The sequence below is a fragment of the Alosa alosa genome, chromosome 12 (assembly GCF_017589495.1).
Source record: "Alosa alosa isolate M-15738 ecotype Scorff River chromosome 12, AALO_Geno_1.1, whole genome shotgun sequence".
NCBI lineage: Eukaryota > Metazoa > Chordata > Actinopteri > Clupeiformes > Clupeidae > Alosa > Alosa alosa.
The window spans coordinates 11729777-11751143 of NC_063200.1; the positions used below are offsets into that span (position 1 = coordinate 11729777).

At 42.2% G+C, this 21367-nt stretch overlaps 1 protein-coding gene across 1 annotated transcript; it reads right to left on the minus strand.

The window, feature by feature from the left end:
- Positions 1-25: 25 nt before the first annotated feature.
- On the minus strand, positions 26-19698 carry cdc37l1 (cell division cycle 37-like 1). The gene is made up of 8 exons (XM_048259924.1): positions 19421-19698; positions 17066-17350; positions 16339-16432; positions 15877-15992; positions 14419-14541; positions 9336-9509; positions 4946-5017; positions 26-2224 (listed from the first exon to the last, which is right to left on the minus strand). Exons 1-8 carry the CDS (start codon positions 19523-19525, stop codon positions 2111-2113), a joined length of 1083 nt encoding a protein of 360 aa, XP_048115881.1. The 5' UTR covers positions 19526-19698; the 3' UTR covers positions 26-2110.
- Positions 19699-21367: the final 1669 nt, after the last annotated feature.

Here is a 21367-nt window from a genome sequence, read left to right on the forward strand (position 1 = left end):
TGAATAACAATACACCTCCACACACTCGTTTGCGTTAATATTTATTGCAGTAATCCGTCTTCCACAGAACAGTGTTGAGACATTTACTGAGATTCTGCCATAAAGTTGTGTACACCCTGTTTAAAGCGGGCTAACAAAGGAATAGGACCATGGCTCTTCCACGCGGCAAGATGACCTCAAAGGTCATGATGCACGGGGCCACTTTTTGAGCAATGTGGGCGAGCAATGTTACTGGCTGATGTTATTTGGGCAATATTCTCTGACATTAGGCAACACATTTTTATCTAAAGACCTAAAATCACCTGTAGGCAACTTGTCGCAATCATCCAATCAAAACAATAGGAACCTGTCATATTGTTGCCCAGCAACACTGCCCTAGGTGACAGTGAGCAGGGCCAGTTTAAGAGCAATGTTGTTGCACAGCGCTGCTGAGATGCTGTTGTAGCACATTCCCACAGATACTGGGCAACAAGCACTTATCTAGATAACTTTCATCATCAGTGGGCAGCTTCTCACATCGACCACTACTCGACACTGCTCAGTGAAGGTACCTCATGCATCCCTCCTCATGGTCAATAGCAGCTGGCTACAGCACTCCTCTGGTTCTGGTCAGACCTTGATTGGGCCAGACCTGAGCGGCATCAGGTCCAGAATGCTCTGCTGTCAGCATAAAGATGTGAGCCTGTTCAAGTCATCGCCAAGCACTTGCGGGGAGGGGGGTGTATGTAATGACCATACATAGTGAAAATCTTCCAGCATGATGGAAGATTTATTTTTGTTTTTGTTCAGTTGTTCAGAAGATGATGTTGCAAACAGTTAGGGGCAGCCGCATAGTATCAGGTTACCCTCAGCATCACCAGAGTTTCTAGGTTTAATGTCTTGGGGAAGACAGGTCTCAATACAAATGGCAAGTACACTGACAGCAGCTTATATGTCTTTGGGCAAGTTCACAGCATACGTTTTACAAAACAAACCGGCTACATTGATCCGACAGCAGCTTTGAATTCTTTGAATCAATCTGGCTTTAAAAACACTTCATTGACATGTGACTGGAGATCAACCTGTAGCAGCTCCTTACCCCTTCAACAATTGCAATATTATCTGGATTGCTTTTAACACAATGCCCTCCTTGTTGCTGGTTGAAAGTAATCAACAGCTGGACAGACAGGAGCAAATGTGTTTCTTAAATTGAACTAATAAGGAGGACTTTGTCCCATGATACTTTAATTTTTCTTTATCAGCCTTCTCTGACTTAGCTAAAAGGAACTACAGAAACATTTCATGAATCTCCACAGAGTGTTAGCAAGTGCTTGACAGCTGCTTGGTGTATATACCCCCACCAACACCCAAGCGGTCATTTGTCTGGGACTGAACACCTGCCAAGTCATGCAAGCAGTGATGTTGCGGGGGGTGGGGGTAAGAGGGTGCTGCTCAAGCCATAATTTCAAAGCCTCACATGGGGGCATGACTCAGCAAGAACACTGCCGAGTCACCACCACAGCTGCTGAGCAGTCAAGTACCAGTCGGAGAAGAAGTACGCACAGCATTTCTACCTGACCATTTCTGCTTTTAAATAATCATCTTCTCCTTTTCGTGACTCTCCCTCATGAATAGAAAGCCATGGCTTTTCAGATCAAGAAAAAAAAAATGAGCAGGAACACCCAAGAGAACAAAGAATAATAACAATAGCAAAGAAAAAAAATAATAATAATAATCTCAAGGCATCTCCTCACAGCACCTCCTGAAACTCGGAGAAGCCCGTCTCCAGTGAAGGCTGGCTGCTTTGCAGGCCACTCGTCGCCACCTGCGGTCAATCCACAAGAAAGTTAGCACCAAACAAGTGCCTAAAAAAATACCGTTTTCCTGTTCTTTAAAATACTCTTTTTTTTTTCTCTCAAAACAAATATAAAGTGCAGCACACATTCAGTCGCAAATGACAAAGAAAATAGTCTCTGAGGACTGCAGCCCTTTTCATCATCATCTTCCTCTTCCTCCTCCCTTCCCCAAGTCTGTGTTCTGGTTTTGTTTTCCTAATCGTATGCATCCTATGAGAAGAGAGGAGGTGTGTGTGTGTGTGTGTGTGTGTGTGTGTGTGTGTGTGTGTCCACTACTACGTCTCCATCATGCGAGAGTCGTCTGCTTCTGTGGTGTCGTCTTTGAACAGTCGGTCAGCACTGGTCCACAGGCCTGCCTCCAAGCAACGCCTCACATGGTACTCGGCCACCTGGTGGCAGGACAAGAGACCGGTCCAAGCGAAAGGTTAGGGAGAGGTGGGGTGGGGTGGGGTGGGGGGATGAGAGGATCATGGACAGATCAAAAGAAGAGAAGAAACAAAGAGTAAGAAAGAACAATGTTAAATAATATGCAATAAGCGCTTGTTCATTTCGAATGTGTGTGTTTATGGTCTTCCTCTCTCTGACACACACTCAGTCAGACACAAACAAACACACACACACACAAAATTCAACAATAGAGGGGGGAGACAGCTCAGGCTATTAAAGGGTGTGATTCAGCTTTACATTGTCATGGGGGAGGAAACGTCTGCGGCGAGATTAACTGCCCGCTAAAGGAGATTACGGGCATTATGTAACCACCAGCGACACAGTCGCTCGGCCTAAACTGGCCCTCGTCCTGGGTTTCCATTACACTATCTACATACTGTTGAATATGAGAGGAAAGGGTTTTTCACACACCCCGACACACACCACACCACACACCACACACACACACACACACACACACACACACACACACACCTCTCCCCCCTCCACCATAAAGTTTTCCCTTTTATCCCGACTTGGCAGGGAACACTCATCCTTAGAGTGAATGCACAGTGATTTCATCATTTCCTGTTTAAGGAAACAGTCGGACCCAAGAATTTGCCCTTTCGCGTCCCCCGGCCTTGCATTAGGGTTTACTATAGGTCATATCTGTCTAAAGAGAATTGGTCTAATGAAAATCTGGAGGAATTTCAACTGAAGTGACTGAAACGGATTTTTGTTTGTGGTCATGGAGGATCATTCTGTTCGCGTGTGTCTATGTCGTTAGGAGTAGTTTGGAGATCATGAACGAAAGACAAGCTTTGCACGGCGTAATGTTAAAAGTCTTTGTTTTTGTCTTTGTGAAGATGGGGCTCTAGAGAGAACCAAGACTACAGCTCCATCCTATTTGTTGCATAGCGGTTCCACAGGGCAAGTTTGTGAGCATGTGAGCCCATGATACACACATATGAGCAACCTCAAAACAGAAAAGCCAAACTTATGTCATCTGCAGTCATAACCAACTTGCCCCAAATGAGAGACTGACGACATCTGATGCAACATGATGGAAGAATTCGTATTCACCCCTTGGCGTCAGTCTAAGTCAAATGTAAAATTCCATGACTTTTCCATGACAGAAAAAATGAATTTCCATGACTTACTATATTGTTAATAGTACAATATACCGACCAGTGATTTCAGAGCACCCACATAATGTTCAAGAATCTTTCACTTTTTTAAAGCGTGAGATGAATAAATGGGCATTGAATAAACACAGTTGAAACACTCAAGCAAGCAGTAAAGCTAATAACCAGATATACACCAATTCTGCATTAAAATATATTTATATTAATGTATTTTGGCAAGTAAATTTTAAACTGCTACAACAAAATTCCCTGATATTCCAGAAATTCCATGACCCGTAGGAACCCTGTGAAATGTACTGGATACACTATCTACACTTTAGCATAATTTTTCAAAATATAGAGTTAATTGGAGGTTTGCGCCTGTGTCTTATGTTGAGGTTTGTTTACGACTGTGGGCCAGATGTACTAACGCTTTTGTGCCCACTTCAGGCGTATTTGTTTCGCAATGTGCGTGTAAAATCATTGCGAGGTATGTACAAACAGGCCTCAATGATGTGAAAGCGCAAACTGCCTGTCGCAAGAGCGAAAAAGTGGCAGATTGCGTTTTTCATGTCATGCATATGCATTCATGGGAGGATCCAGGGGAAAGTGGGAGTATAGTGTAAAAAGATGGAAGGGGAAGAGTAAAGAGCGCTTAATTATGTATTCCGTGGTATGTACAAAGACTGCTCCTGAAAGCACACATCTATTCTGCGCCTAAATACTTCCGCAGGTGTTAATCCAAATTGCAGTTCAATGCGTCAATAAAAGAACATTTCAAAGACAACAGAATCGCTATTTAGAGCACCAGTTTTGTAAGTCTTTGTACTATCAAAAGCAACATTAACTTTCGTTGGCCTTGAATGTCTTACTTTCACTTTCTCGTCATTCACTTAAACCTTCCTACTTGCTAGATTTGACCAATCTTCCATAGCCTACGTGCACAAGTAGTTTGAGTAGAACTACTGTTCTTCATTATCTCCCTGCTTGTTGACATCTTATCATGCATGGTATTATTTCATGATCGCTAAACGTTTGATTATTTTTAATGTTGTCATCAGTTAACTTCATTCAACTACAGCTTGTATGTAAAGCTGCCATTCAGTTGTGGGCGTTCGTAAATTGCGTTTATGGGCGGAGAAAGGCTAAGAAAGGCGCAGTTTACACTAAGGATTGAATGATTGATAAATATGACGGAAACTTGGGTCTGACAGCGTTCGCAATCTGCTGTTTGTCCATAACGCTTATAATGCTACGTTCGCAAATGTAAGTACATCTGGCCCTGTGTCTTATGTTGAGGTATGTTAGCGCCTGCGTCTTATGTTGAAGTATGATTGCGCATGCGTCTTATGTTGAGGTATGTTAGCGTCTGTGTCTTATGTTGAGGTATGTTTGTGCCTGTGTCTTATGTGATGTTTTTTTGCACTCCAAATTGCTCCGGGGCAATGGCCCTTGTAATATAATACATACAAGTCATTTGCTAAATGAAAAAACATCTAAACTGCATTGGATATGTTTAATGGTAGATGTGGTAAATCTCTGAAGGCTTGGAGGCCTTACCTGTGGATTCATTGTGCTAAGGACATTCTGTAGGGTCTGCATATCCTGAAGCTGGAGTCCTGCCTTTAACTCCTAACACAGACAACGACACACAACAAGCAACAAAATCAACATATGACAGAACTGAAATTCCCATACACAAGCAACAAAATCAACATGGTTATGGGATTTGGCAGACGCTTTTGTCCAAAGCGACATACAAATGCAAAACAATATAATACTTAAATTTAACAGGGAACAATTCAAAGTCAGACTACATTAAGGAGAACAGCAACATATGACCTCCGTTCCTCAACTGGTTTTGCGGAGGCAGCAGGGTAACTACTGCGAGTTCAGCTCATGTTACCTAACCCAACTTAACAAGTGTAAGACGCGAGAAATTATATAGCCTTGGAAACATAGACGTCGAGCTATAGGCTATCCTCGCTTGAAAGAGCTTGTGTGGACAAATAGTGTAAAGAGTTAAATAGCATTGATATTATTACATACTCGTTATTCTGACTCCATTTGATTAATAATTTGTATCACCAATCAATTACCAAGTAACTAGTTTATCAGCTATGGAGGAGAATGGCATGGCACACTACGAGAATTTAAGATAGCCTATACAATTGGTAGGCAAATTAACAATTTATTAGGCATTAAGTCTTAAAGGTAAATGTAACCAATATCATTTCAGTTGAAGGTAAAAGTAAACTCACATGTTCTACTGTAACAAAGTAGCAAATGGTAACAAAGGAAACTTAACCAATTCACAGAAGCAGAGGTGTGGACTCGAGTCACATGACTTGGACTCGAGTCACATGACTTGGACTCGAGTCACGATTTTCATGACTTCAGACTCGATAAAACTAGAAATTACTTGTAACTCGACTTGGACTTCCATGCTATTGACTCGAGACTCGACTTTGACTTTGCCCCTTTGACTTGTAATGACTTGACTTGCGGCATGGGTAAAATTTTATAAAAACTATTTTCTGCCCATACCAACTTCAGCAGCCTCAAGTTCATCGTTAACGTTACACCTGCATTGCAACGTTATTTTGCATGGAATGCAGGTCTCTTATCTATTGTGAGAAGGGATGAACATCACTGAACATGCTACCATTTGTCGTCTGACTTGGATCATGTGATATTGTGATGGATCCTCTGATCTCTTTGATGTGGTTCGATGGGTTCGATATAGCCTAAACAATTAAATTTGCTCCACGGAGCTAACCGAAACGATCAATAAATCATCATCAATGACTGATGGCATTTCAAGCTTACCCATATCAGCGTTGTGTTTTGCAACATAAATATCAAGCTTTCATTTGCGGTTTTCTATCGCTCATTTGCACGTCAGTGGGGGCCGTATATTCTGTACTGGAGCATGTGCTTGCTGCTGAGAAGGTCTCACGCACAGAGGTTAGAAGGAGGATGGCTTTGCATTTTCTACCAAAATACTTTAAAGGTGTGTATTTTTGTAGTTTAAAAATACTGCCAAATATTCTTGGTAAAACCAATAGCAGAGGTAAACAAAGTAGCCTACACAATTCCTTTACTTAAGTGAAAGTACAGATACACCTTGTCAAATATTACTCCAATACAAGTGAAAGTTGTAAAGTCAAAATGCTAATGGAGTTGAAGTAGAGAACTATACTGTTTTTAAAAATATTCAAAAATCAAAAGCACAACCATTTTCCTTTTTAATGTAATATTTTTTATACACAATAATAAGATGTAAATCCTTTGGATGGTCACTAGGTCGTCACTAGCACTGTGTATTCATTCACATGAGTGCATTCACACTGATAATTTTGACAACAAAGTGCGCTGCAAGTAGGCTACACGGATGGTGCACTCATCATGGTCAACAAGTTGAGTGTGGAGCGCTGGACACTCTTCGCCCTCAATGATCACATGACCATGATGATAGAACACTTTGTTTAATTACTAATGGTCTAAAAAATAGCCTGCATCGGTCCTCTTTCTTCAAATCCCCATGCGGCACTGTTATTATAGTAGGCCTATTGGTATAACAAATGACTAGACATTTTTATATTGTAAAAAAGGGGCGGGGGCATTTACAGTTGTGAAGACCAATACTCTACATAGCCTACATAACATGTGTTGCTGGCTGCACTGCATTCTAAGCCATTCTAACATTTTGAATGACAAAATAGCTATGGGGTGTGTAACATAGAATGGCTTAGAATGCAGTGCAGCCAGCAACATATTTGGGGACAATGCACCAGGCATCTTGAAGGAGAATGCACTGTAGGCCTAGTTCTTGACTCTAGTTCTTGTAGCCCTAGTGATGGACCAGTTGGGGCATGTTTCATGTCTCTGTTGCTGAGATAGTTTCGATCGTCAAAAGGTCAGAATCGCCAAGCATCTTGTAGGGGCTGTTTTTGAAGAGTAGCCTAGAGATTGTCTGTGCTGTGGCGAGTGAGACAAGGTAGGCTATGTGTTGCGTGATATCTCTTCACCCAAGTAGCAGTGCTTCGCTCCAATATACTGTAGTCTCAAGTCGATATATCTGCCTAAATCGCCTCGTCCTCTTAATCTGCATTGCAAGTTGTAGCCTACTCGTTGTGATTACCAGGCCACAAGTAATTAGGGATTTTTTTATTGGCTCACTTTTACTATAGTATAAGTATAAGTATATATACTTTATTGATCCCGTGAGGGAAATTTGGTCTCTGCATTTAACCCAATCTGTGAATTAGTGAAACACACACAGCACACAGTGTACACACAGTGAGGTGAAGCACACACTAATCCCGGCGCAGTGAGCTGCCTGCTACGACGGCGGCGCTCGGGGAGCAGTGAGGGGTTAGGTGCCTTGCTCAAGAGCACTTCAGCCGTGGCCCACTGGTCGGGGCTCGAACCGGCAACCCTCCGGTTACAAGTCCAGAGTGCTAACCAGTAGGCCACGGCTGCCCCAACAATGCAACTAGAGGTTCCATTCACTAAGCTATAAGACAATGCATGTAAGGAGACAGAAATGCGTTTGCTCACTTATCTAACTCTAGGGGAGACGGTGAATAGGCTAACCCAATTCCACACCACATACATATCGCATACATATCACATACATATTCCATACCACATACATATCGCACGTTCGACTTATCGAACTCTGGGAAACACGGTGAATGAGATTAAGTCCCAAAAAGTCGCTGTGTTCCTTTAAAAGGAACCGTATGTAAGAAATGTATTTCAATTATATCATAAAATGGCCCTGATATGTCACTAGACATTAAGAAATCATGTTCATTTCAAATAATTATATCACTGACAACAGTAGTCCAGCCAGGATATTGTCATTTTAAAAAGTGAAGTTGCAGCCCTCAACTGATGTTGATGTTGTGTTTTGTCATGTCATGTTGTGTTTTGGCCTGATGTGCCACCCTCCACCTATCTACTAATCACGAAATCAGCAGTGTTTCGGCATCCGGGTTGGCAACCTCGAACCAGGGGGGAGGGCGAGGGGATACACCGCTCTACGGTAATTTGAAAGTGATTGCAGTACCAGTTTTGGCCACAATCTTACATATGGTTCCTTTAAAGTTGCTTCATTAGCATGAAAGTTGGGACATAGCAGGCTATTACATAGTGAACTCATTATAATCAAAAATCCTGTATTCACTCTTACTTTTCCTCAGTAAGAGAACAAAGGATAGCCTACTTTGTTTGTCTTTGGGCTTGTGCTTATATAGGGAGACCCAGAGAAGAGGTCCAAGATGGAAAAGAAGAGCCCGAGGAGGACAAAAGCCTCCACTTTATCATTCACTTGGGCTACCCCCGACTCGTCAGAGTCTTTGTTGTCTGAGGTGGATGGGTGTGGCCCAGGTGGATATCATAACTTTATGCTACAGTGTAATTCTTAGTCTACAACTATGCACAGATACATTAAGTTGTAATGAAACCATGATACGACTGTTGCCCACATTACAAGTATTAATTCAAGACCAAACATGAATGTATTATTCACAACACATATTTACAGAGCAATACTGTATTGATAATGAGGTTGGCCTATCTCACTATAAGACATCAAGTAGGCCCAGGACTGAGTTACCCTCTCAGTAGAGGGGCCAGAACAAGGAGCAAATGGTCACTTTATGCATGAGCGGGTGTTGGGAATCTTTGGCCATGGCCAGCTAGATCAAACACAGGTATACACACATGTAAATTGAATGCAAAGGCATTCTTTAGAAATGCAAAAAGTTTGAGCAAAAGACAGGCCTTACACAAGTCAGAGCAGACATCCAGTCAGGACAAGGCCCAGTGTGTGTGTGTGTGTGTATATATATATATACATGCTTGTGTGTGAGTCAGCAAATATGTGTATTTGAACATTTGATGCCAGAACCCTATATCGGAAACCTTCATGGAATCCTACCGGCGGCAAAGACTCCAGCACCTCTTTGGGATCCAGGCGGCAGCATGGGGTGGAGGGCTGCAGCTCGCTGGCCTTGGGGGTCTCCAGCTTGGACGCCATGGCGTACTCTTTCACTCTCCGCTTAAAGCCCTCCAGCTCTGTGTGGAAGACGTCCAAATAGCCCTCCTGCCCTGCCTTTAATGGGAGAAAGAAACAGAGCCAGGCATCAAAACAAAGTGTAGGTAATTTATAACATCTAGGGCCGGCTATAAACAATCCTTTGGAATTCAATGTCCTTGGCTAAAAATAACTCCTGAAAGAAACCAGTCGGAGTCAAGATATTGGTCTTTTCAATGTGTGAGGGAGTAGCTAGGTCGGGCTTTTACCCAACAGACACATTGCATGGCTTGGTCTGATGAACTATTTTTAGGTGATGATTTCCCTTGCATAAGGCCTCATCATCTGTCTGTGCTGAGGGCTATGGGACTTATAATTAGGTTTTACGGTAAAATGGGAAGTTTGGCCCAGATGCAAACTCCACCAAAAATAATCTGATGCCTCAAATAAATGAGTGGAAAAGCTTTGAGTCATCATAGAATTTGTATGTTATTACAAAAATATTCAGCAAACAAAATACAATGTTTGCAAGCTACAGACCTCTCTGGTTAACATTGCTGAGCATTTTAAAGGCTGAAAGGGTGTGACCCTTATATCAGTCCTGGGTCCAGTACTTTTCATTTTCATGTGGATGGTTAAGTGCCCAGCACTTACTCCAAAAACTGCACCCAGTGCCACTTTGCAGAGACATACTGTAACAGAGACAATTTGGCAATTGCACAAACTAACAGCATTTCAAAAGACTTGGAGACTTTGGGAATTCCATCACTCGTCTCATCTCCTCTCTTTTCTCCAGTGAGATTTATATAAGTCCGTGTCTGTTCATCTTGGGACTGTACTTTGTAACTCTTCAGCTTTACATATTTATTCAGCAAAATATGCTAAAGAGTATCCCCTGAAATGTCCTGTTTTTCACTTAGGGCTTTCAATTTGGGACTAAAACTTGCGTGGCACCTTTTACAGATAAATTTCATTGATGTGATTATGTGCTTCAGTGTTTCCCCTAGAAATTTTTCCAGCAGCGGTGCTGTTGATCGTAGGAAGCCCCCACCCACCCACCCAAAAAAAGAGAAAAATTTGAAATGACTCCTTAAATGGTGACTTCTGGTGGATTTTGTGAAAGAAATTGACAGATTGAGTTACAAATTATGACATAACCATCAACACAAGCATTTACAAAGCATGATTATTGCAGTACTTGAACAGGATTATTCATGTTTTTCTTTCACCTTTTTCATGTACATTATTAGTCATTAGCTACTGTACAACTGTACACTGTAGGCCACTGTACAAACTATAACTACTTAGAATATACAGTGCTGTGCATAAGTTAAGACATTTATTTATATAATAACATTTATTTATTTACGATACATGATACATTAAAAAATAATTTATGTCCTATTTTTTTTTTAATTAAGGCATTAAGACAAAAGGCAAAATATGTTTTTTATTCCTCCCTTTAGTCAATTTCAGCATGGGTGTCTTAACTTTTGCCCAGCACTGTATAAACTATATAGACTTCTCTTTCATGTCATTACACTGTATTGGTAGCCTGACGAGCCAGACCCACATTAAAATGTAGGGTCTGGGCACTCACCGTTCGCAGTTCTCAGTCCGAGGGGTGGGATAATCAGTTGTCTTTCAAATTCCCTCTGCACGCAATAGGACAGCGGCAGCGCTATGAGTCCCATGCATTTCCCACCAGCGGAGCTAGTTGGCTAGTTCAAACATTTGCCAACTTAATAAAAGCTTAACTCGTGTCACACTGTTCACCAACAGCAACATCCATCTTATTTGTTTTCAAGTAGCAGGGAATTCAAGCCAAACCGTTGCAACTCTGCCATCAATCATTATGTTAAGCCCACCCTACTTGACTCTATACGATTTCATTGGCCTGATGGAGTTTCGATTTCTGGAGCTCACAAGCCAACGGAGAGTTGCTAGACTAGCCCTGCAAGCAAATGTAATTTGCTGCCGCTAGGGGCGCGTCTAGATTTCTAGGCTACTGTATTGGTGCTGTGCAAGTCGAATTGAGTGCCTGTCACTTTAATGCCGTGACGGCCCGTGAGGCTTGCTTGATTCTCACGGTTTTAGGCTAACTTAGTAGCATTGTTATGCATGCTGCATAAGAATATGTGGATGAAATTAATTATGTTTTCCATGTCATTTGGTAAAATAAAATGCTCAAAAACCCGAAGAGTGAAGAGCGAATAAGTGTCTTGTATCATATCTATAATTTTGGTGAGCTCTACAGGAATTACAAACTATCTCAGATATAAATGGTTGCGTATCCTATTACTCAAATTCAATTAAACGCACCAATAGGCTAGCTAGACCTTAGTTTCACAACCTAGGTATGTTAGCAACACGGCTTGAAAGCATTGCCTGTATCACAAACAAAAACGAAACAATACGTGGAATTGATCTGGGAATAGGCTACTGAAGGTAAGGGCAAGCTATCCTGCTGGCGTGTTTAATTTGGTTCCTTGGTAATGTAGGCTACGTTTTTTTGCACAAAATTGCGTCTGCTAATAAACTTAAACATAAACACAAACAAGCGTGATCTCCTGTGAAATCCTGATTAAGCTTCAACGCTTAGCCTACTATTATTTGTTGACATGAAACCTGAACGAACGGCAGCTGTTCCTGAAGTTCACTTTAAGGCCATTTTTTTTTTTAATTAGGCAACTTTTTTTGCAGTGGCGCTTGAATTCCAAGAGCGGCGCCGCTGATGAATACATTGTAGGGGAAACACTGTTTACATGCAATAGTTATTGTTAACTATGTGAGGATCATTCCTCTTTACAGTCTTGTCCTGTCTGTACTTTGTATATCACATTGCATGTTTCTGCTTTTTTGCACTTCTGGTTAGACGCAAACTGCATTGCGTTGTCTTTGTACTTGCACTCTGCACAATGACAATAAAGTTAAATCTAATCTTTAGCCTCTTTCAGACATGAACTCCGGACAATGCCCGGGTTATTGGGTCCAGATCTAAAACGGACTTGAGTGTTCAAAAATGACCCTCACGCGCGGATTGGACTTGTTCAGGTGGAAGTGAGGGGAGGAGCCAGCTTTGACACACAATAATATCCTCTTCACAGTCTTACTCTACAAGGTCTTCTGATGAGCGTCTATGTCGACCAGCCATAAATGCTAGGTCAAATTCAAGACTCTTTTCCTCAGTGGTTCCATGTTGGTGGAATGAGTTGCCCAGTGCTCTCCATTCCAGTGATAGTTTGGGGTTTTTGAAGAGGGGTCTAAAGGCATATCTGTTCAACATGCACTTAGATTATTAAGCGCTTCTTATGTGTTATGGTTTGTATATTATGGTATTGTTTATTTTCATTAGGCTGTTGATTAATTTGACGTTGTTTATTATTGATATTCTCCTTAATGTAGTCTTACCATGCTATTGTTATTATATTTGATTGAACTGGACATTACTGTTTATTGTTGCTATTTTCCTTAATTTTTATTAGGCTATTGATTGAATTGACATTGTTGTTTATTATTGCTATTCTCCTTACTGTAGTCTGACCTTTTTAAATGAACATTTTTAAATGGTTCCCTGTTAAATTTAAGTATTATATTGTTTTGTATTTGTATGTCGCTTTGGACAAAAGGGTCTGCCAAATCCCATAACCATAAAGCTATTCTTATTTGCTTCCATTCCACATGGTGGGAATTCTTATTCCTGTTCACAGCATGCATTATACTGTCTCTTTTTGGGGTCCAGAATAAAACCACAGAGCATCATCACTAGGTTAATTTTAGCTCACTGTGTTCTCTAAGAGATGGAAGCATGCTTTTTTTGTATTTGAATTATTTCAATTTACACTCATCCTTTGAACCTCTGTTGTAACATTTTTATTAAATTTAAGTTACATTTTCATGTTGTCATTACACACACTGAGTAAGTAAGTAACCAAGTAAGTATGTTGTATTTATATAGTGCATTTTCTATGCACAGAGTGCCACCCAAGGTTGTAACGTTTGTAACATTGTAACGTAACAAGTTTGTGCTTGTGTTGAAATGGGGGATAGAAATACTTTGTATGCTGCTGTTTGACTGGGCAAGGCCACTGCTAAGAAAGACATGTTTAACCTCAGGGAGAGCTTTCTGCCGGCTGATAAGATATAGATCAAATATATAGATCATGATGTGGAGTGATGATGACTTAAACGTCCCACATACTCGACGCACCCGACCAATCGTAGTAGCGACAATGTGGCGCCACAGAAGCGCCCATAACCATTTATACTTAGCGGCCGTGGTCCACGACACTAGTTGCAATATTCTCCTGAACAGAGGTGTCAGCTGTTGTGAAAAGATTAACGCTAACTACGTTACACAGCAGAAGAAGCTGCATTAAGAAACACTAGTAGCAGCGAATGTAAACTGGCTCTGCTATTAGCTAGCCTCTGTGATGGTACTTCAGACTTTGGTTGCTACTATTCACAACTACCACCATCATTATCATCTAGTTTCCAAGGTGTGCGCACAGGTAGATAGATAGATAGATGAATATATAGATAGATACTTTAGTCATAGATAATTTAGATAATTTTAATAATTTAAACAGTTTAGTTAGCTGGCTAGCTAGCTAGCAGCTGGCTGAGTTTGTGTAATTTCCTGAAGTGGAAAGAGATTTTGTTCAGGCCTTGATAGATATCCTTTGTTTGAAAATAAATAGTTTCTATTCTTTCCTCTTAATTCCATGTGTTGCAACTCTCGCTGGTAACTTTGTTAACTTATCCAGCAAACAATTAAAAATTCACGACTGTAACAAAACACTGCAACTCTCGCTTGCCCTCGAACTAGTCCATCTTCCTGTTTCCGCTTTGTCGCGCTCATCTGAAAAAAAAACCAGTGGTGCGCTACCTCGCGCTAAAATCCTGGCGCGCCAGCAAAATCTACGTCATTTTGACGTCACGGTGTCGCGCTACCGGTCGGGTGCGTCGAGTATGTAGAAGCCCTTACTTTGGCTTTCTGGAAGAACTGGCGGAAGACACCTCTGGGGTCCTGCTGAGAGCTACTGGCCATCTCCAGGATGAACTGCATAGCCACGGCCTGGTGGGCCACCTGCTCCATCAGCGCTGATTTCTGCAGCAGGACACAGGAGTACATAATGTACATCAACTCATACATGAGAGAGAGGGAGAGGGGGAGAGAAAGAGAGAGAGAGGGAGGGCATTATACAGTATACAGAGAGAGAGAAAGAGGGGGAGAGTGAGAGAGCGAGAGGGAGGGAGGGGAAGAGAGATAGGGAGGGAGAGAGGGCATTATACAGTATACAGAGAGAGAGAGAGAGAGAGAGAGAGAGAGAGAGAGAGCGAGAGGGAGGGAGGGAGAGAGAAAGAGCAAGCGAGAGGGAGGGAGGAAGGGAGAGAGATAGGGAGGGAATGAGAGAGAAAGGGAGAGAGGGAGGGCATTATACAGTATACAGAGAGAGAGAAAGAGGGGGAGAGTGAAAGCGAGAGGGAGGGAGGGGAAGAGATAGGGAGGGAGAGAGAGATAGTGAGAGAGCGAGAGGGAGGGAGGAAGGGAGGGAGAAAGAGAGAGATAGGGAGGGAGAGAGAGCAAGAGGGAGGGAGTGAGAGGGAGGGAGAGAGAGATAGGGAGAGAGAGAGAGGGAGTGAGAGAGCGAGGGAAAGTGATAGGGAGAGAGAGAGAGGGAGGGCGGGGTGAAAAAGAGAGAGGAGGGAGAGAGCGAGGGAGAAAGTGAGAGGGAGGGAGGGAGAGAGAGAGAGAGATGGAGAGAGAGAGAGGGCATTATACAGTACTTCATAGTGTATATGCTTTGGCAACACTGTTTGTTTTTGAACGGTCATGCCAATAAAGCTCACTGAATTAAATTGAATTAAGAGAGAAAGATAGATAGATAGATAGATAGATAGATACTTTATTGATCCCCAAGGGGAAATTCAAGGGAAGAAAGAGAGAGAGAAGGAAAAAAAAAAAGAGACATGACATGACATGACATGACGTGCTAGAACTGTACCGGGGATAAAACGACAACATGTCTCTGGCATTAGAGTACCAGTCCAGACACTGACGAGTATGTCCATGAGTTTGGAGTCAGAGGTAGGACTGGTCAAACTCATTAAGCCTTAACACATCTACTTAAAGGAACAAGCTTTCTGTAAGATAATACAGGAAGCCCCTTTTCAAGGACGAGACAGCAATATTATTGGATTACCTGCACAGCTAGACTTCATGACAATATCTACAAATCCAATCCAAGTGTCTGGTGGAAGAGCTTATCCACTACGCCACAAACGTCAAGTTTGCCCAAACACTACAACTATTAATAAAACTGTGTGGTAATAATAATGGTACAAATCTACCATTATAAACTGTGAGTTGCACATGTCTTAGGGGCTCCAACATGAGGAGTTAAGGCTGGATGGAGTCTATCCTGCGGTGTGTTGGACTGACCTCCTCTGCCTGTAGCCGGAAGCACCACAGGATCAGGTAATTGGCTGTCGCTTCGCAGATCAGATGGGGATGTTCAGAGAGGAAACGTTGACTGTCATCCCATCTCCTCAGCATGCCTGCACGCACACACGCAGAATATTTTAACAGACTCTGCTACATCAGGATGTATTTCAGGTTCATGTGGACTTGAAAAGGCAGTGCATAGCCTATACATCAAGGACTATCACTCTCTGTTCTGGGTGTGTGTGACAGTATACACAGTCTGACAACTTTTGCTGCATGCATTCTACAGGTGCACTTATGTCTATCGGCTATTAGCAGATGTCTATCAGCTTCAAGTGAGGTGTGGATTGGAATATGTCTGGAATCATATCTGAATTACATTTTTATTTTTTTTAGAGATCTGTCTCAACATCAAACAACACAACAACCGGCTTGCAAGCTAAAACTTGGGACACTCACCAAAATGTTTGACCTGCGGCTCATGCTTCTGGACGAAGGTTTTGCTCTTGTCCTGGTCCATGTAGTTGATGCTGCTTTGCATATTGATGATACTCTGAGCAGACAAGAAATACAATCTCCTTTAGAACCCCTTTCAATCTGTTCCTAGAGGGTTTCCGGTTTAAACGTTCAAAATTAATGTGGATAAGTTTCAGTGAAAATCTATAGGACTTGGGTGTAGTGCTCTACAAAATGGCAACTTTAAAACATTTTTAAATGTATTGTTGTTTATCCCTGGGTTACCATTAGCTTACAAATAATTAACCATCCTCATCAGACAGCAAATTGGAAAACACTTAAAGAAATGCAAGCACTGGAGCAGTTGTGGCCTACTGGTTAGGGCTTCAGGCTTGGAACCGAAGGGTTGCCGGTTCGATCCCGACCAGTGGGAACGGCTGAAGTGCCCTTGAGCAAGGCACCTATCCCTTCACTGCTCCCCGAGCGCCGCTGTAGCAAGGCAGCTCACTGCTCTGGGTTAGTGTGTGCTTCACCTCACTGTGTGTTCACTGTGTGTTCACTAATTCACGGATGGGATAAATGCAGAGACCAAATTCCTTGTATCAGCATGGCCTTGTATACTTGGCCTAGTAACCTGATTTACATTTACTTCAAATGGTAAACGGCCTGACCCACAATTGAATGCAGACAAAAGTGCCTGTGAGCTTGGTGATCGCTGTGATTGGTTCACCTTGTTGAAGACGTCTCGGCTGGCGTTGGAGCTCAGCTCAGGACTCCTTCTCGGGTCGGCACTTCCCAGCATGCTCTCCTTCAGGCGCCACTCGCGCTCAGTCTGGGAGAGCTCGGCGGACGAGGCCAGGGTGCGGGCACGCTCCTGCTCGGCCGACTCCGAGCCGTGGAGCTCCAGGCCGCACAGCTGGTCCTGCGCCTCCACCAGCTGCCAGCTGGACACGATAGAGGCCTTCACGCAGCGTTGCTGCCGCTGGCACAGCGACGCCATGCTCTCCGCACTGGCCTGCAGGGGGAGGAGAACACACACACACACACACACACACACACAACCAAACAGATTAATACACATGTGTACGGAAGTACATACTTCCTCACTCACTCGAACACACACACACACACAATAATACTCATGTGTGCAGGGGTACATACTTACTTACTCACTCACTCGAACACACCCACACAGAACCATACAAACTAATGAATACACATATGTGTGGGCGCACATTCATTCACTCACAAAACAAAATCAAATAAATGATAACTGTTTGTGTATTTATCCTTCTACCTTGGCTTGGTGATGAAAAGTTTTTTATTCATTATAGATTAATATTGTATCTTGTATTGGTATGTGTTCTGTCATGTGACCAGATCGCATGACGTTCATTGATTGTTTTTAAAGAACACCGGTGGGTTTAACTACTGATTGCCCTGAGGAAAACTCATTAGAGTCAAAACGCGTAGGCGCTAGCCTAATCCAATGGAATAAAGGATTTTTAATCTTTTCACTAAATCAGTGTGCCTCGGACCTCTGACTGCCTTTTACATTTTTTTCCATCAAGAAACCTCACACAGACTGGACAGTCGCAGCTTGTTTTCAGTATCATTCTTGTCCATTCCCGAAGAGCACCTGATTTTTCTAAAACAATTGACCCAACGCAGCACTCTCCTTCCCTCTTTCTCAAAGAAATGAACACTCACACATACACATAAAGACATCAATATTAATATGCAGCCAAGAGAACACATCCACGCTCAAGTGTTCATGCAAGCACACACACAGGCTCTGAGGTTTGAAATACACTCTGACCCCCTGAGAAATCCAAATTTAGTGACACATGACACGCTCTGGGGAGTGTGGGGGTCTTGGGGAACAGTGGGAGCAGAAGTGAGGTAAAGAGCTATCTTGTAGCATACATGTCATCATGACTAAGGAACAAGCCCTAGGCACGCTTCCTTTTCCCACGTTCCCATCACAACGGAAAGGATGATTTCATAGCCCAAATAGTCGTCTCACACTGCATACAATCTGGGCCTAAGCATTTAGTCACCCGGGCCAGGAACAATTAAACATATTTTCCTAATTACCCGCGACCACATGGTAAGTGATGAGAGATATTTGCCGCATACTTCGCATTGTATGGCAACAGTTACACCACAATATTGCTCATTACGACTGCAGAGAATGGGCATCTTATTCTAGCGGCGAGTAATTATGGCTTCATTAGAAATGAGTGCATGTGCTGGTCTCTGATGTGGTTTGCTGAACGGAATAAGATTATCCTCCTGTCATGCGCCCAGTTGGCGGAACATAAATATCATCTCACAGATGCAGTGATGTCGCAGCTAACAATGAGGAGTGATCTCATGGCCCCGCACGCGCTGAAAGCTGTTATGTTGTGGCAACCACGCTCCATGGAAAAGCCTGAGTCACTTTTTCAACTTACACATCCAATATTTTTGCTAAGATGAGGTGTGTTCCCGCGCTGCAAAAAATGCTAATTAGTAGGCTACAGGCGACATGGTTGCTTTACGCTGAAGCCTTTCTGACAGCATGCACAATAAACATTGTGATGTGCCTTACAAACTGATAATAGTTACATTTGATAAGTTAGGCATTTTGCCTGCACTGTGCTTGCTTGACACTCTTAGTCCACCATCGCGGTAAGACTAGCGAGTTAACACAGGCTAACTAGTCTACTACCACAGTTTCATCTGACAATTCTACAGAGCATTACATGTGATAAAGTAATGGACCTGGGCGATATCTCGTTGGTTAAAGCACTAACACCTGATATGCTGACAACAATGAAAGTAAATCGTATTACATACACTCTGCAATACATGTTTTACAAGCCATGTTCCAGCTAATTGTTATGCTATCTCGTGTAGCTAACAGGGTCTTTTGCCTAACTTGACTCGTTAGCTAACTGTTAGCATAAGTGGCACCTGTCTGTGTCACAGTAGGAGGGCTTGATTCACAATATTATAGCTTATGTTTTGCTATTGTATATGTTACACTCATAAGAGCTAAATATGAGCACTCTTTATTAGTTTGCAAAGCGAAGAAGTTTACCCCATGCAGTAGCGGTGAAGTCGAAAGATGATCATTCGAACCGCTGCTGCAGTTTTCGTCCACAGGACACATACTGTTAGACGCTCCACTCCCCTGCCACTCCATCGTCTAAAGCTAGGCCTAAATCGCAGAATAACGTTTGAAGATATCCTCTTAGGTAGGCCAGCCCCTGCTAGGCAAACAGGCCTTTTTAAATGTCCATTTTCGGTTTGAAAACATCAGCACTCCTCCACGATGACAACTTGCATGGCTACTGACTCACGCACCACGTGGTCTCTAACTTTGGTCATGTGACTCATCAGTGTGCACCGCGTTGCCACCACTCTGTGCCAAAATATTGGAGTAATTTGTGTTTAATCCAAACAGTTTGAGTGAGGGTTTATGGTGGAAGTAAAACGAGCGAAGGCATAATTATTTGGTACCATTGGAATATCACGTGCTTACAACAACTACAATCCATTGCAGAAAAAAATGACAGACCTCTCACATTAGAATAAATTGGCCAGCATTGATGATATTTTTTTTACATGATATTTTTCAATGCCAACATCTCCAAAGCCATCTTAAGGATCTTTATCAAACTTGGTATACTTATTCACTATAAGGACCTGATGAACTGATCCATTACTCAATGTTGTGGGGTCAAAGATCAAGGACACATGTCAGTCAGACTCATGTGTTTGTCTCCTCAAGGAGGATGAGGGATCTTCATCAAACCTAGCACAGTGAATGAACTGACACAGTGCCACCTTCCTCCATATTTTGTTGCACTATGACCTGTAGTCCGTAGTGCTGTATTATAGAGCCTATATAGACAAACTAAGTGTACAATAATTTTCCTCTAGCGGCAATTAAGTGGCAATTTTGTCCTATAGCATTAGGGGAAAGGTAATTCAACCCCTAGACTATGTATTCTTTAAAAGCCTATGCCCTCCTTATGTGAGTTAAAAAGAGGTGAATCATGTCCCATACCATACCATGCCATGCCATACCATACCCAATACATAGTCCTATTGTGAACCAAATCTGATCTGATATATTTTGGTTTGTAACATTAAGGAATACATAATTAAACATCCTAAATTATATTTTCTAAAAGCATACACCCTCTAGATGTGAGTTGAAAGATTGTACACCTTCCTCCGTCCATGCAAATTGTACTGTCCTGTATTGTATACAGGCAGCTGATATACATTTTGGCCTTAATCATTAAAGGAAAGCTAATTCAACCACATAAACGGCATAAACTGTATATTTTTCCAAAACCTATACCTTTTAGATGTGAAAGAGTATTAATTAAAACAATTAAAATATGTACCACTTTCCTATTGTAGTTCACCATGCACACTAGCATACTAATATGCATACAATACTCTTGTATTGTATATTGGGAAATTAAGTGTATACAGCTGATACAGTTTGGCTTCAACCAAGGTGTTGGTGGTGAGGGGGCACAGTAGACCTTTCTGCCCCATGGCCTATTTTAGTGATTAACTGTACCGATGAAAAGAAAATCCTTCAAACTGCTCTGGAATATCTATGCAAACACAGCATTTCTGTGCAACCTCGTTAATCCCCCAACCTTGAGTACCTTATCAATTCATTAGGCCCTTGTGTAAGTAAGTGAGTAAGTATGCCATGTGTGAGGAAGATCCTTTAAACATCTCAGGAGATATTTGATATCATCATGATGTCCTAACACATTATTTAGACCAGTATTGATGTCATTGTGGTTCATTGATTTGCTTAGACTAAAAGCAGGGACACACACACACACACACACACACACACTCACACACTCCTTGCCTTCTCTTCAGTGGTTAAACAAGTTGTGAGGGGCTGTGGCAGTCCCTAAAGTGGATGAATGTTTATTTTCTCAATAACTCATAGTCTGGGCATGTAGGCCTATTAAAATAGTTGCATAGCCACTAGTCTCATTAGCCATCA